Source organism: Quercus suber, unplaced genomic scaffold, assembly GCF_002906115.3.
Source record: "Quercus suber isolate HL8 unplaced genomic scaffold, Cork oak 2.0 scaffold_161, whole genome shotgun sequence".
In the NCBI taxonomy this organism is placed as follows: domain Eukaryota; kingdom Viridiplantae; phylum Streptophyta; class Magnoliopsida; order Fagales; family Fagaceae; genus Quercus; species Quercus suber.
This window is the reverse complement of record NW_027069622.1, coordinates 1,097,495-1,112,147: the sequence shown is the minus strand read 5'-3', so window position 1 is coordinate 1,112,147 and position 14,653 is coordinate 1,097,495. Positions and strand designations below refer to the sequence as shown.

At 35.1% G+C, this 14,653-nt stretch overlaps 2 protein-coding genes and 2 non-coding genes across 5 annotated transcripts; 2 read left to right on the top strand and 2 right to left on the bottom strand.

The window, feature by feature from the left end:
- Window positions 1-208: 208 nt before the first annotated feature.
- LOC111983094 (uncharacterized) lies at window positions 209-619 on the bottom strand. The gene has a single exon (XM_024014754.1). It carries the CDS (start codon window positions 617-619, stop codon window positions 209-211), a length of 411 nt encoding a protein of 136 aa, XP_023870522.1.
- Window positions 620-9,011: 8,392 nt separating this feature from the next.
- Window positions 9,012-9,083, top strand: TRNAD-GUC (transfer RNA aspartic acid (anticodon GUC)). The gene has a single exon. It is a non-coding gene; the product is annotated as a tRNA-Asp (tRNA).
- Window positions 9,084-9,350: 267 nt separating this feature from the next.
- LOC111983097 (uncharacterized) lies at window positions 9,351-14,465 on the top strand. Of its 2 annotated transcripts, none has more exons than XM_065777701.1 (4): window positions 9,351-9,544; window positions 11,144-11,214; window positions 11,467-11,553; window positions 12,263-13,306. In XM_065777701.1, exons 1-4 carry the CDS (start codon window positions 9,430-9,432, stop codon window positions 12,416-12,418), a joined length of 429 nt encoding a protein of 142 aa, XP_065633773.1. In that variant the 5' UTR covers window positions 9,351-9,429; the 3' UTR covers window positions 12,419-13,306. The 2 variants fall into 2 exon arrangements, with proteins under 2 accessions (XP_065633773.1, XP_023870529.1); XM_024014761.2 differs by lacking the exon at window positions 12,263-13,306 and adding an exon at window positions 14,250-14,465 and having other exon boundaries at window positions 9,358-9,544.
- Window positions 11,788-11,917, bottom strand: LOC111983114 (U6atac minor spliceosomal RNA). The gene has a single exon (XR_002879841.1). It is a non-coding gene; the product is annotated as a U6atac minor spliceosomal RNA (small nuclear RNA).
- Window positions 14,466-14,653: the final 188 nt, after the last annotated feature.

Genomic DNA, 14,653 nt, shown 5'->3' with positions numbered 1-14,653 from the left:
ACCCATCAACAGGCACCACCGGAGCTCTTAATTGTTATAAGCCCCCATCAGCAAGGGCCGAGGACTCGGCTCTGGGCTGACACCGGATGGTAGCTACTAGGCATTGTCTAGCCACATATTTACTCCCAATAATTTCTTTAACTCGGCCCTGTGACGGATATTTCATCTTCTAGTGCAAGGTAGAAGAGACGGCTCTTAGGGCATGAAGTCAGGGCCTGGCCACAATGGCCGTGTAAGGGGAATAGGTGTCTACCACGATAAAGTCCACCTCCACTACTTCTGAACCAGTCTGCACAGGTAGCCTGATTTGACCTCTCGGAATGACAACTTTCCCATTAAAACTTACTAAAAGAGAACTATAGGCCGTTAGGTCCTCGAGTCTTAGGTTCAGTCTCTTGTACAAATCGGAGTACATGATCTCTGCGCCACTACCTTGATCCACCATTACCCTTTTTACATCATATCCCCCAATCCTGAGCGTGACCACCAGACCAACATTGTGAAGCTGTATGGTTCCAACCTTATCTTCCTCTGTAAAGCTCAACGCCAGTCGAGCGTTCATTTTAGCCCTCTTTAGCTCAAAATTTGAGCCCTCGGTGGATAGCCGAGCAACAGTCATTACCCTGGAGGGGCAAGACTCGGTCCTCCCTAGAGCGGCGAAGATAACATTTATCGTGCCTAAAGGAGGTCTCGAAGGAGCATCTCTCCGTGGTTCCTGGCTAACTTGGTTCCCCTAGCCACTAGAATGATGTAAGAGGTGCTTCAACTTTCCTTCTCAGACCAGCTAGTCCAAATGGTCCCACAAGTTCCTACAGTCTTTTGTAGCATGTCCTTGGTCTTGGTGATATTGGCAATAGAGGTTCTAATTGCGCCTCATAGGGTTTCCTACCATCTTGTTTAGCCATTTGAAAAATGACTCATTCTTAATTTTCTCCAGAACCTGATGCACCGGTTCTCGAAATATAGCATTGACCGCCTGAATATTAGCAAACCTTGACTGCCCAGCAAAATCTCTCCATGGCCAACTGTTATTGTATAGGTCCTAACTTGAAATCTCTCATTTCTTAAGGGATAACCTTATCCTTTTCTCTCTCCTACTGCTGGTCTTCCTCAACCCTTTTATACTTATCAATTTGGTCCATGAGTTAGCGCACACTGGTGACAGGTTTGCCAATCAAAAACTTCCTCAGACCGTCCACGGTTGGGATGCTGACCTTGAAAGTACTGATAGTGACATCATCAAAGTCACCATCTATCTCATTGTACATCTCCCAGTATCTTTCTGAGTACGTTTTCAAGGTCTCCCCTTCTCACATGGACAAGGACAGTAGGGAGCCTATGGGTCGAGGAACTCTGCTACAAGTGACAAATTGAAAGCCAAATGCCTAGGTGAGCTCCTGGAAGGAACCTATGGAATCCACCCTTAAACCATCAAACCATCTCATTGCCACGGGTCCCAAACTAAAGGGGAACACCTTACACATCAAGGCTTCATCCTTGGAATTAACAGCCATTCGTTGGTTGAAATGGCTCACATGCTCCACTGGGTCTATTCGACTATTGTAGATAATGAACGTTGGTTGATTGAATCGTTGAGGAAGTTTCACCCCTTCGATTTTTCATGTGAAAAGTGACTTGGAGATTTAGTTCAAGGCCCTGCTCATAGTATCGTTTCCCATGCCTTTGCGAGGTGGGCTTCTAACCCTCCGTTCACGATAGTGTTCCTCCTCATAGGAGAAAGATTCGATAGTTATCGCCTGTAACTAACATCCCTTTCGTCATCAGAAGAAACATCAGAGTTTGAAGGGGTTTGCATTCACCATGCATAGTGCAACTTCCTCTTCAACTGGTCAATCTCCAGTTACATGCCCCTGTTACTCTTTGCATGGGAGATATGGCTTCCACCTCGAGGTTGACTCATCTCACTGTGTATGGTATACACACTTCCTTCACGATCATCTCTCCGCTCAAGGTTAACAAAAGGGTTGCCATGCTGGGATCTCAAAGACTCTGCTTGGTGTGGACCTGAACCTATCATCATTAACCATTGCACTCACTATCACACAATTTTTTTCCCACAGACAGCGCCAATTGTAAGGCCACGTTTGGCGGCCCAAGGCCAAAATGTAAGAAGTGTTTGGCCTAGTGAGCCCAGTACAATAAATTTGTAGAGAGTGGGTAAAGAACTAGGCCTTAGTGAATTTGACAACAGCTAGTATAGATTCAAAAGATGATCAAGCAAGAACAAGGCACATAAGACTGAATGAATTCCCTGTCCGAGGAGGCAAATCTTGTTATAAATCAATAAAACTGATTACAATTGCTAATTTGATTGCTACAATATTCTTTCTCTATTTTTTCGATCCTTCTCTTATGGAGGATCTCTTACATTATATAGATCCTCTTAGTTCATCTTGATCCTACACTTGTTGATCATTTAAGCCCTTACTTGAGTACCTGTCCCATCAGACACCCTCTTTGGCTTTCTGTGAGTTGTGATAGCCAATGCAACACTGTTCAAGGGTTTTCTTCACATAAATGCAGCCAGAAAAGTAGCTATAGTGCATTTAATACGGTGATAGCAGCTTTTCCTTAGATATTTTTGGGTTTCCTTCCTTCTCATATGTTCATGACGCATGTCCCTATTACTGGGGCTTCTACGAAGGTTACTTTCATCGTTGGAATACACATATGAACGATATCTATCATACTCGAGGAGGAATTCCTCCTCGGACCGCCTTCCATTCATTTCTTATTTATAAGACTCTGAACTGGAATCCCTCATAACTATTTATCCCTCCTCGGACCTGTCAACATCATCAGACAAAACCCAAGGCCCAATATATGATTTTAGGCCTCATCCCTATAGGTATAATGGTGTAATGATTTGCTTTAGTTTCAGTTCTATGTTCTCTAATCTAATTTTAGAAGCTGAACTTGTGATTCTATTTTAGTAATTTGAAAGATTGTTGATATTATGGTCATTTGGATGATTAATAACGTATTTTAATATGTATAGTATAGGTATAAAAATACCCAAATGAAATGAAGGCATATTGCTATTAATTGATGATTTTGTAATAACATGTGCTGAAGCTGTCACTGTGACTGATTTGGGGTTCACAACAAGAAAAATTTGTATTAAAACATTTTCTGTGAATTAGGATGCTAGGAATAGTTTTTATGAATCCCAAGACACGTATGGTTGTTATGGAAGTGGTCTCACAGCATTTGGATGAATAGAAAAATAATGGTTTAATTTCTAAATTGCAAGATATTCTGTCGGACAGATTTGAGCATGCTGCCTTGTATGATTTTTAATAAATCATGGTTTAATTCTTTGACTCTGAAATTTTTAAGGTATATACTAGACATCCAGGAGAGTAGTTCTGTAATATTACATGACATTTGGATGTACACAGACAGCCCATTTGTATTTTACAAATGGGGCATATGCTGCTGAAATGAGCAGTGAACAACATATGATACACTTGACTTTGTGGATTTAATTTTGAAGTTAGGGTGAATTTTTTGAGTTAGAAATTAGTATGCTCATCCTTTAATATGTCTAGATCATAGATGAATTTTTGTGCCTTGGTTTATCTATGTTTTGGTATGTAATTTGTTTGATGAATGTACCTTGTTTTTGGGGAAACCTTATGTGATGGGAATTAAGATTTTCTTGAGTTTGAGAGTTAGGTTGTGTTTGAGGTATAAGTTTATATATTTAGGAAGTGTTGTTAGTAATAAGTTTTGGTCTTTCATTTAGGTGACGAGAACGAGAACATGGACACTTGAGCTCCTCTTGTACAAATCTCTCGCATCTTCTATATTCAGGTAAGGGATATGTGACATGTGCATTTGATATGTATAAAAAAAAAATTTAGAAAATTATTATGCATTAAAACCTTTTAATTAGAGATATTACGTATAAGCATGATTTAAGGGTGCGTTTGGTTCAATGTAAAATGATTTCAAGATGTAAAATATTTTCAACTGAAAATATTTTTCGGAAATGAAAATGATTTTTGGTGTTTGGTCCCATCACAAAAAAATATTTTGGAAAATATTTTAAGGTGTTTGGATGTGTTTCTAAAAATTCTCTAGAAAACACATTTTCTCAGCTTCCAAACAAATATTATAATCGGAAATCTGAATATATAAACCAAATCAACCATAAAACATAACCAAAAAAATTTAGTCTTTCTCTTTTCATCAGCACCGATCGTGAGAGAGGGAGAGAGAGAGAGATAGATTGAGAGAAATATTGGTACATGACCACAGATCAATGAGTGGGTCTGAAGAAGGCGAGATGGGCGAATGGGTTTGAAGGAGGTGACGACGACGACGATGACGGTCCGATGCGATCTAGAAGGGTACGATCTCGGCGGGTGGATCAGACTGAAGGGTGGATTGGAGTGAAGGAAACTCATCGTGGGTGGATCGGAGCTCGGTCTGTGGTCATCAAATTGGAGCTCGGTTTGTTCTTGCTCACCGTTTCTCTCTCTCTCTCTCTCTCTCTCTCTCTCTCTCTCTCTCTCTCTCCGGGTGTGTAAGTCCACATAGACAGTGATCTGACCAACATGGAATCACTTCTCACACTCTCTCTCTCTCTTTGGGTGTGTTTTCTCGAAACACATTGAAGGTAAAATAAGAGTGTAAAAGATTTTACACTCTTGAGGGTCTTATTTTCCGATCAACATGGGTGTGTTTTTCGTTGACCGAATTTTCCATAGGTACCAAACACCTGCAAGGGTGTAAAATAATTTCCTAAAACCATTTTCAGGTGAAACAAACGCACCCTAAGTAAAATATATGTTCGTAAGTTGTTCAATCTTATGTACATGATAATTTTTAGCATATTAATGCTATTATTTATATCACGAATATAATATTTAAGAATGAAATGGATATGCTACTATTGTGAAACATTTATGTAAAAGCAAAGTTATTAGAAAAATATATTTTTCAATTATTCCATTGTTATGATCTAAACTCAGCCAATAGGAGTTATAGTACTATTATTTCCATAAAAATTTTGATTGGCCATTGAAAGTGGGACTGGCTCTGCTGTACCCACCCTTATTGGTAACGGCTAACTTGTAAAGGATGCCAACCTACCCCCATGGTTGAAGATATGTATTATGATATGATCTCAGGATTACCTAGCATTGTGGAGAATGCTGGATGCCTGGCATTATGTGCTGAAAGCCTCCCAAAGTTGTGACAAACTTACAATTGGACTGACTAATATATATTATAAATAAGCTATTTGGAAACTATAAGAAAAGTATGATGATAAAAAATGTATGGTGAATATGTTTTAAGTCTGATGAGAAGTTTATGATAAAGTATATTATAATCTTTTTAAAGATAAGGTTACGGAATTATGTTTATGTTTCTTATTATGTCCTTTTATTATTATATGAAAGGAAAATGAAATATTTTCATCTAAAAGCTCGTAAGTTATTTTAAGAACAATATGAACAGTATGAAGGCTATTTTATTAAAGCTGGCATATCCATAAAATATTTGATTTACATGCATTCTTATTAAAGGCCTATGAAGCGTAAAACCTTACTAGGTTTCATAGCTCACCCTATTATATTTCAGTCCACAGGTTCTTCCTAGAAGCAGCAAGAGTATTAGAGGTGGTAAAGATTCTGTGATTCTCGTTTATTAGAATGTATAGTTTTTGTTGTATAGTAGTTTAGCTCTTTTGTTGTATAAGGGGAATCAAGATGTACTTGATCCTCGAGCATTGATGTAATTTAGAACTTTAGTTTGTTTTGAACCCCAGTTGTATGTCTTTGGGGTTAGGTTTGTAATAAGAGTTTTGCTAAACGTTTAGCTATGTAATATTTACACGAATACCTGAAGTTTCAGCCAAGTGGTAATCTTGCAAAGTTCAAGGTTTTCATAATTTTTTTTGTATATTATCGTTTTTATGCTAGAAAATAAGTAGGAATTCAAGAAACAAATTCTTGATTAGCACCTTTAGGTTAGATTGGTTCGTGTTAGTATTGAGGTAAATTTGATATTAACATGCCGGTCATGCTCTAAATTCTAAAGTACAGGTTTGGGTCGTGACAATATATGTGTAGATGTTGTTCTAAAATCATTTGTAAATAAAATTATGAATTGAAAAAGTAAAAACAAAAAATTGTTATTTATATGAAACAAACACTAATAAATAAATATCGAATTATAAACACCAATAAATTTTCTTTGCATTCCCATGAATGACTTGTTCAATTTCAAGCTGGTCTTAAATACTATATATATGTATGTGTGTGTACATGTACAGGGATAGACCTAGGTGGGGGCCTTAGGGGTCCAGGCTCTCCCTAGGTCCAAATATATATTTTTTTTTTTAAAGTTATTATATATTTCCTTTTTTAGTTTGGGCTCCCTTACAAAACCTTAAGCCCCATTTCATCTCAATAAGCCTAGTTAGCCTCACACAAATAGCAACTAATCCAAAAATTTAACAAAAATAAAAATGAAAACATTCACAATAATGATTGTATTTTAGCAAAGAAAAAATTATTTTACCACAAAAAAACTAAAAAATCATGTGTTATTGGAGATAATAAGGCTAAATTTTTTACAACTACAGTAAACTGGTATAAATACTAGTTGACTGTAGCAAGTTGTTAAAAATAAAATACAATATTTTATTAAAAATATATCTCTTTCTTCAATTACAAAACTCAAATTCTCTCTCTCTTCCTTTATTATTTTAATGAGCTGTTTATATCATTTTAAATGAAGTAATAAAAAAATAGAACATTTGATATTAGGTGTACTATAAAGTGTGGTGGTGGCTTTTTGAGGTGCTAAAAGTTAAAATTTTTAGCACCACCACTGTGAATGCTCTAATTTCAACGGAAAAAAATCCTAGCCAGCCTAGTATTAAAAAAAAAAAAAGTTGTTTTTGTTTTTTTGTTTTTGTTGGGAAATGATTGCGTCTTAATGTATTTAGAAACAATGTTTTTGAGTATATATAATTTTTTTAATACCATATGAATGCATATTTGGAGTTTTTTTTCTTTATACTCCAACCTCCACTAGTTTAAAATCTTGGATCTGTTCCTCCACATGTGTAAACATGAGTGTTAAATATAAATTTTGCGCCACTTCAAGTTAAATCATGGCAGAGTTAAAAGACTATATCTCTTCACTGCAATATTTAGTTGTATTAGTTACATTTTTTTGAGAAGCTTGTATTAGTTACTTAATTGCATTACGAGCTTCATTTTCATTGACAAATATGGGCAGCAGAGCCATAATATCTTTATTTTCAATTTTAGTTATTCATCTATCTCTTAGTATTCCTTTTCATTACTTTGCGCAGCAAGCACCTGAGATAAACAAGTATGATTTTTATTATTTCTATATTAAAGGAATTGTGAAGTTATTGTGCAAGACTAGTAAAATATTTATGTCACTTCTACTCAGGGCATGATTTTGAAAGTACGTAAATTGCTTGTGTCAAAAGGAAAATCTTATAACCAGATACTTCTATTATCATTTTTCCTTTTTGCATATTGTTTGATTTTTCTAATTCTTTATATAAATATATATAGTCGAAAGAGTTTTTAGTTATTTTATAGTACTTTCAGTAAAATAAAAAATGTTAGATAAGTTATTTCCAAACAGATACTACCAAATTGAATCAGCTAGTTTGCAAAAAGTCAAATCAACGAGATGACTTTAAAAGCAAGTTGTTTACTTCATATTTAAGTTGTTCACATATGTTGTGCTTTTATGTGGACATGTAATCAAATAATCAAAGCATAAATGGCTAGTGTAGCTAAAACTCAAGTGTTGTTGGTCGTGTTAGCTTTATTTTTTTGAAGGATTTGTGCCCTAACATTTGATTTGTAGTTGTGATAATCCTTATGACATTTGAGTAGTTTGTTTAGAGGATTTTTTTTTTCCTTTTTTTTTTTTTTGTGTTAAGGAAGAAAAAAGGCCCGAGGGGGTGGGGGGGCGCTCGTTGGTGATGTCATTGCCCTAGCCTACTTAAACCCAAATTTGACATGGTGTGAGACCAGCCATGCAAGCATGATGAGGTGTATTACTACTCAAACCCACAACCATAGGCTTACAAAGTGGATCACGAGAGTTTCCTACCATCAGGCCACCAATTCATTCACATTGTAGAGTATGTGAAATATTGTGAGCCCTTGAACTATTTTAAAAGAGCTTGAATCAGATTCTCAAGGGGTCAACAGAGATTAATTTTATTATGATGCCATGTAAAAATATGAAATGAAGGAAAAATGAAGTAAGGTTTTAAACGTGATTCGACCTTTAGAGCGTACATCCACAATTTTCTTTATTGAGTTTATTCTACATGGGGTGGAACTAATGATGCAGAGACAGTGGAGGATTCTTGGTTGGTAGACTTGTCAAGTTCATTCTCTTCATTAATAGAGGATTCCTGGTTATTGAAGATTATCAAAAGAATTCATTTACACTAAACACTAACCACCAAAAGCTTGTATTGTATATTCGTATTCATGTTTTGTTCACCGAATTGTGTCCTTTTCGGGCACTCAAATAATAGGCTTAATATACTTAAAGGATATTTTGCAAAAACAAAGTTTTAAGTTTCACCTATCATATTATTAATCCATGAGATGTCACATCGGCAAGAAATAAAATAATTTTTTCAAAATTTGTGTGACATCACTTTTTTTTATTTTTATATGTATAAATATATATATATATATATATTTAAGGATTTTGGAGTATAATTTTTTTTCTTAAAGAAAACAAAAATTAAAGTTTATAATCCTAAGAATTATATTTTGGAGATGTTAACGCTGATGGAATTGAAGACTTCAAGTTATTCTACCGTGCTACTGCTAGCTCAAGCTCATGTCCCACTTTGTTTTTTTTGTTTTTTTTTTTTTTTTTGGGAAAAAGGGGCAAAACAAAAGAACTGTTATGAAAGTGATAATCAAATATATATCTAACATATGAGATAGTTAGGCATCTAAGTCGTTGTAGTATAGTGGTGAGTATTCCCGCCTGTCACGCGGGTGACCCGGGTTCGATCCCCGGCAACGGCGATTTATTTTTGGACACAAGAAATATGATTTTTATAACGACGAAGTCAACCTATTTATTAAGACAGGAAAAGAGAAGAAGCAAACGGCGTCGTTTAATACACATGCTTCTTTTTTAAACTTTACAACCTTCCTTTTTTGAGACGAGAAATATCGCCGTTGAAAGCTTACTTGATTTCGACCTAGTAACTGGTAAGAAGAAGCAGACGACGTCGCTTTAATCCATTATTCATTTCATTGGCATATTCTTATTCATTCATATATACTGTGCTGTGTCTCCATTTCCGATCTGTTGCTCTCTCACACACACACACTCTCTCTCTCTCTCTCTCTCTCTCTAATCAAAGCAATGGCTACTGTGGCAGCAGCGGCAGCTCGTAGAGCCGCAGCTCTAACGCGACTCTCATCTCCTCAAACATCGTCGCCTCATCTCATTCACCGCCGTGGCCTCGCCGGCGCCGCTGGTAACTTCTTCGTACTTACATTCATATCTATATATATATATATACGCGCTTTGATTTCTCTCGATTATCGGTCTTATTTGTTGCACAATATCAGATCCTCATATTCTAGGTTCTGTTTGGTTGCCGAGAAAATTTTGGAAAATATTATTCTTTTTTTGGGCGTCTTTATGGTAGATTAGGTTTTTAATGAGTTTAAAGGTTTTGACTTTTCTTTTCTCTGTTTTGGTTACTGGAAAATCTGAACAAATCAAAAAAAAAAAAAGAAAAAAAGTGAATTTTGGTGTAAAAGTAAATGGTTGTGTTTTTAGGGTTTGAGTGAAGGTCTTTTAACTGTTTGTGTTTTCCCAGGTCCCAAACAGTTGAAATTCAATGATGGTGTGAGAGGATATATATTTGGGATTCATTATAATAAAATTTATTACTAGCTGAAAATCACAATAATACTCTAAAATTACCCAAAATCAATAAGCTCAACTAAAGTTGAGAAAGAAAATATCATCCCCTCGAGTAGCGTCTTCATAAAATACTCTTTCAGCTTTAATATAGTCGGCCCTCACACCCGTCAAAACATCAAGCAATGGGGAATAGCCTTTCAAATTTCACTACTCCGATATCACCTAAATCATCCTTGCCACACACATTGAATCCTGAAGAGGGAGAACACCAAAAATGTGATTTTGATAAGGCGAAATATGACAAATGTTGAGCATGAACCTGTTTAATGGTGGGATTTATTATTATTATTATTATTTAAATTTTATTTCCAGTTATAGCTCATTGGCTAAAATCTATAAAAAAAAAATTGTCAGAGGAAATTGGCAAAGATATTTTTAGATGTATAGATCATATTGTTTTAATTTGTATTCCTTATATATAAGGGTGTTTGTTAATCTTAAAATTTGGGATGCATAAGTGGATTGGAAGATCAGGTGAAATATGTATGATATTCTTATAGCAGAGATGGCTTTCTAGCCAAAGGAGGTGTTAATTGAGTTTATTTGTTTGGCCAAGAATGCTTTATCGTTGTTTTGTCTTTCTCATATTGATTGAATTACTTTTTTAATGTTAAGATATGGAGAAAAAAACATATGGGTCATAATGACAGATATGATATTACACATGTAAGACATTCACTCCATTGTAGCTTTATTTTAAAAAAAAGTTCAGGGGAAACTATCAAAGATATATTTAAATGTGCAAGTCATAATGTTTTGTTTTCTTCATATATAAGGGGTGTTTGTTATCTATCAAAAAAATATACATAAGGGGTTTGTTAAATTTGGAAATTTGGATGTATAAGTCGATTGGAAGATTTGGGGAACTATATATAATTTTTTATCGCAGAGATGGCTTTCTAGCCAAAGGAAATACTATTGAGCACGTTTAGGCCAGGAATGCTTTATTGTTGTTTTGTCTTTTTCATATTGATAAATAAATTCTGCAATGTTAAAATATGAATTAAAAAAAAAAATATATGGGTCTTAATGATAGATATGATATTATATGTGTAAGTATTTTTTTATCTTTAGTTAAGGACAATCCTTTTGTTGTAACAAATTATGAATTGATGAACACTACCTATTTGTTTGTTTATTGCAGATCCCCATGGTCCACCAAGGGTTAACATTTGGCAAGACCCATTGAGCCCATCTAAGTGGAAGGAAGAGCATGTGAGTCTTATTTATTGAAAACTCAGATCTCCAAAAGCCCTTCCCCCCTCTTTGTTAACCTCCCTTTTCCTCAACATTCACACTCTTTCTTTTCTTTGGAGGTCATATTGGTACTTTACGCTTCACTATGATCAAACTAATGTTATGGTGTTAAGGCTTTTGTTAGTGCTGTTTCCTGAGGCATTGATGAAACTGAAATGAGTAGGTAGTAAACATGGGAAACTGTCTTGACTATATATAATGCTTTTGCAGTTTGTAATCGCCTCTCTGTCTGGCTGGGGCCTACTTTTCTATTCCGCATACAAATTATTTACGGGCGGCAAGGACAAGAAGGAAGAGGTACTTCTATATTTTCTTTAACTTGACCATCATTAAAATTATAAAAGAAAAAAGAAATGGTATGGTCTACCTTAGTGATGAGAAATTTAAAGCACTATAATTTTTTGTTGCTAGAGGGTCTGTGGCTCTGTGCATTCTGTTCCTTTAGTAATAAAATTTTGTGATGCCAATTGGTCACTATCTCTAGTCAGTCTGTCAGTTCCTCTGATTGTCCCCTTCTTTTTTGGATAAGTTTTAAATTGGGTTATGGATCTTCCTCAAAGGGTGGGAAGCCTTAACCAGATGTGTAGGTAACAGGTAAGCCTGAAGGCTGTTCTTGTACCTGTCAGGGGAGATGCCAACCATCTCTCCCTTCTACAAACACATTCCCTTCATCAAAGCATGTGATATTTATTTGCACATGTTAAGAAGGAAATAGTTTGATGCACAAAGTTTAGTGCACTCATGGAACATCTGCTACACCCACACCCTATGATGAAAAAATGAAAAACTTTTGTGTACAGCATACCTAATAACAGTTGAAGGTAATTATCTTAGGAGTTGTTCTAGTATACTTCCTATCGGTTTCAATCAGCTTGGTCAATTCCAGTCGGTTTGTGAACATCGGAGGGGGGTTGGTTATAAAATCTCCATAGATTTTACGTGAGATATCATATAGATTCACATGCAAGTAACAGATTAACTTTCTGTTAAGTTTACAATTTCTTAGGTTGGGTACACTGGAGAATTATGGTGTAACCATGAGGAAATAAAAAGATGTGAAAAGCAAAAGAAGAAACCCCTCATCAGTTCATTGTACATTTTCATAGTTGGATGTGGAATGGTTAAAGGTATTCATGTTATACTTCTCTATATACTTATTTAAAAAGTGGGAGGGAGAGGGGGAGGGCGGAGTTAAAATTTAAACCACATAGTTTAGGGGTGGTTTCAAATTTATGTGGTTTCAAATTGAGAGTATTTTTAGAAGTTTCAAATTCAATCCTATACTTTCAAGAACATTTCAATTTATTGTACACATTTAAGATTACGCCATTAGTGGAGAAAGTTTAAATAAAATGATGCCTTGTTTAAGGAGGAGATTGTTTGAAACTATGAATAGCAAAAGAAGTAAACCTTCATTGTTGTCTTTTCCCTTTTCTATTGTTACATTGTTTTATCTTGTATACATTTTGATCGTTGGATGTGTAATGGTTAGTGGATTTCATTTTAAAACTCGTCATACTTATAACAAAGAGTGGTGGGGGGAATTAAAATTGAAACCTATAGTTTATGGGTAGTTCAAATTAAGCTCGACACTTTGAAAATGTTTCAGACCATACGCCAATTTACAATGTTTTAGTTTAAGGAAAATGTTTAAACAAAATGATGCTATGTGGTTTCTTCAACACATATGTCTATTATATATGGACATCATTTCATTCCAAGCCGCACATCATCATTTTGTTCAAGCATTTTCTATTAACAACATTACACATAATGGGTTTATGGTTTTTTAAAGCATTTTCTATTAAAGCATTTTTTAAAGTAATGGGTCTATTAACTACCAAGAGCCTTGTACCTCAACCGGTATCCCCTAGTCTTTCCAATGGAGATGTCTAGCATTCAAATCCCTACTCTCCCAACTATCAAATTATCAAAACAAAATAAAGTGTGGGGTTTAATCTCTAAATTATGGAGTTTTGTAATTTATCAACCAAAAAAAAAAAAGTTGTCGGTATTAGAAGAATTGGACTGTCATATATGTGGGTTCGACTTTTGAGGACCATTGGTTGTTAGTTATTTTATCTATCAAAAAAGAAAAAGAAAAAGGGAGATGGACTGTCATATAATAATCTATTTCTCAAAATGTTCATATTGCTTAAATATGGTGTATGGTATCTGATGGTTCAAATCCATCTAATCATGTTAGTTTCTGGTCTATGTTATCTTTTTGGTGGGTCTACAGTCTAGCATTCAAATCCCTACTCTCCCAACTATCAAATTATCAAAACAAAATAAAGTGTGGGGTTTAATCTCTAAATTATGGAGTTTTGTAATTTATCAACCAAAAAAAAAAAAGTTGTCGGTATTAGAAGAATTGGACTGTCATATATGTGGGTTCGACTTTTGAGGACCATTGGTTGTTAGTTATTTTATCTATCAAAAAAGAAAAAGAAAAAGGGAGATGGACTGTCATATAATAATCTATTTCTCAAAATGTTCATATTGCTTAAATATGGTGTATGGTATCTGATGGTTCAAATCCATCTAATCATGTTAGTTTCTGGTCTATGTTATCTTTTTGGTGGGTCTACAACTTCAATCCATGATCTCACCCTTTACCTTGTTCTTATAAGGAAAAGAGGTGTTACTTGATCTAGAGCTCGTTGACTTTGTGAAAATATAGTGTCATGCATGCCACATGTCTAAACTAGAGTTGTTAAAGGAAATCAACAGAGAAAAATACATCTAGGTGGCTTTTAGAACACATCACCACCGTTTATGGTCTACTTACTGCCCTTCTATAGCTAGTCATAGATTTGGGTTGAGGGTTTGGTTGGACCATCCTTGTACCTTGCGCATCTAATACAGAAATGCTACCTGGATATATAGAAATTTGTTGGAAATGTTACCATTTTAGTAATCAGTTATATGCATATTGTTTTCTTAATGTCTTAAATTATAATTTTTCTGTACTCGTTCTTGTCTGTTTACAGAAACTGGTGGAAGCATCACACTGAGTGTTGGAGCTTGTAACTGTTACAGAATTTCCTGGCAATAAGTTGTGGGCTTGGACTTCACATATTTTGACTTTTCATTTTATTGGTTGGCAAACATTTCTGTTGGAGATTGATGATCAATCCATTGTGATTGATCCTGTGATAAAATTTAGCGGTTAATTGCTTTTGTCGGAATGCAATCAGCACTTTTCATTTTGTTGTCTATTTTCTAGTTATTCTCATAATTTGATACATTGCCGTCAATGTTCTAATAATGTGAAACCATCATTAAATTCAAAATTCCGTTGATGGAATTTGAACTGCAGGTGACCTATCTGACCCATTTGCCATAAAGTGATAAAATGCTACGCAGGCACAATGCCAACGATAATTGGCGAGTA

Excerpts from the sequence above, each read along its gene's own strand:
- LOC111983094 (XM_024014754.1), bottom strand. The coding sequence starts at position 619 with ATGACTGTTGCTCGGCTATCCACCGAGGGCTCAAATTTTGAGCTAAAG.
- LOC111983097 (XM_065777701.1), top strand. The coding sequence starts at position 9,430 with ATGGCTACTGTGGCAGCAGCGGCAGCTCGTAGAGCCGCAGCTCTAACG. Across the intron at positions 9,545-11,143 it reads TGGCCTCGCCGGCGCCGCTG|ATCCCCATGGTCCACCAAGG; the intron begins GTAACTTCTTCG and ends TGTTTATTGCAG. Across the intron at positions 11,554-12,262 it reads GCAAGGACAAGAAGGAAGAG|GTTGGGTACACTGGAGAATT; the intron begins GTACTTCTATAT and ends ACAATTTCTTAG.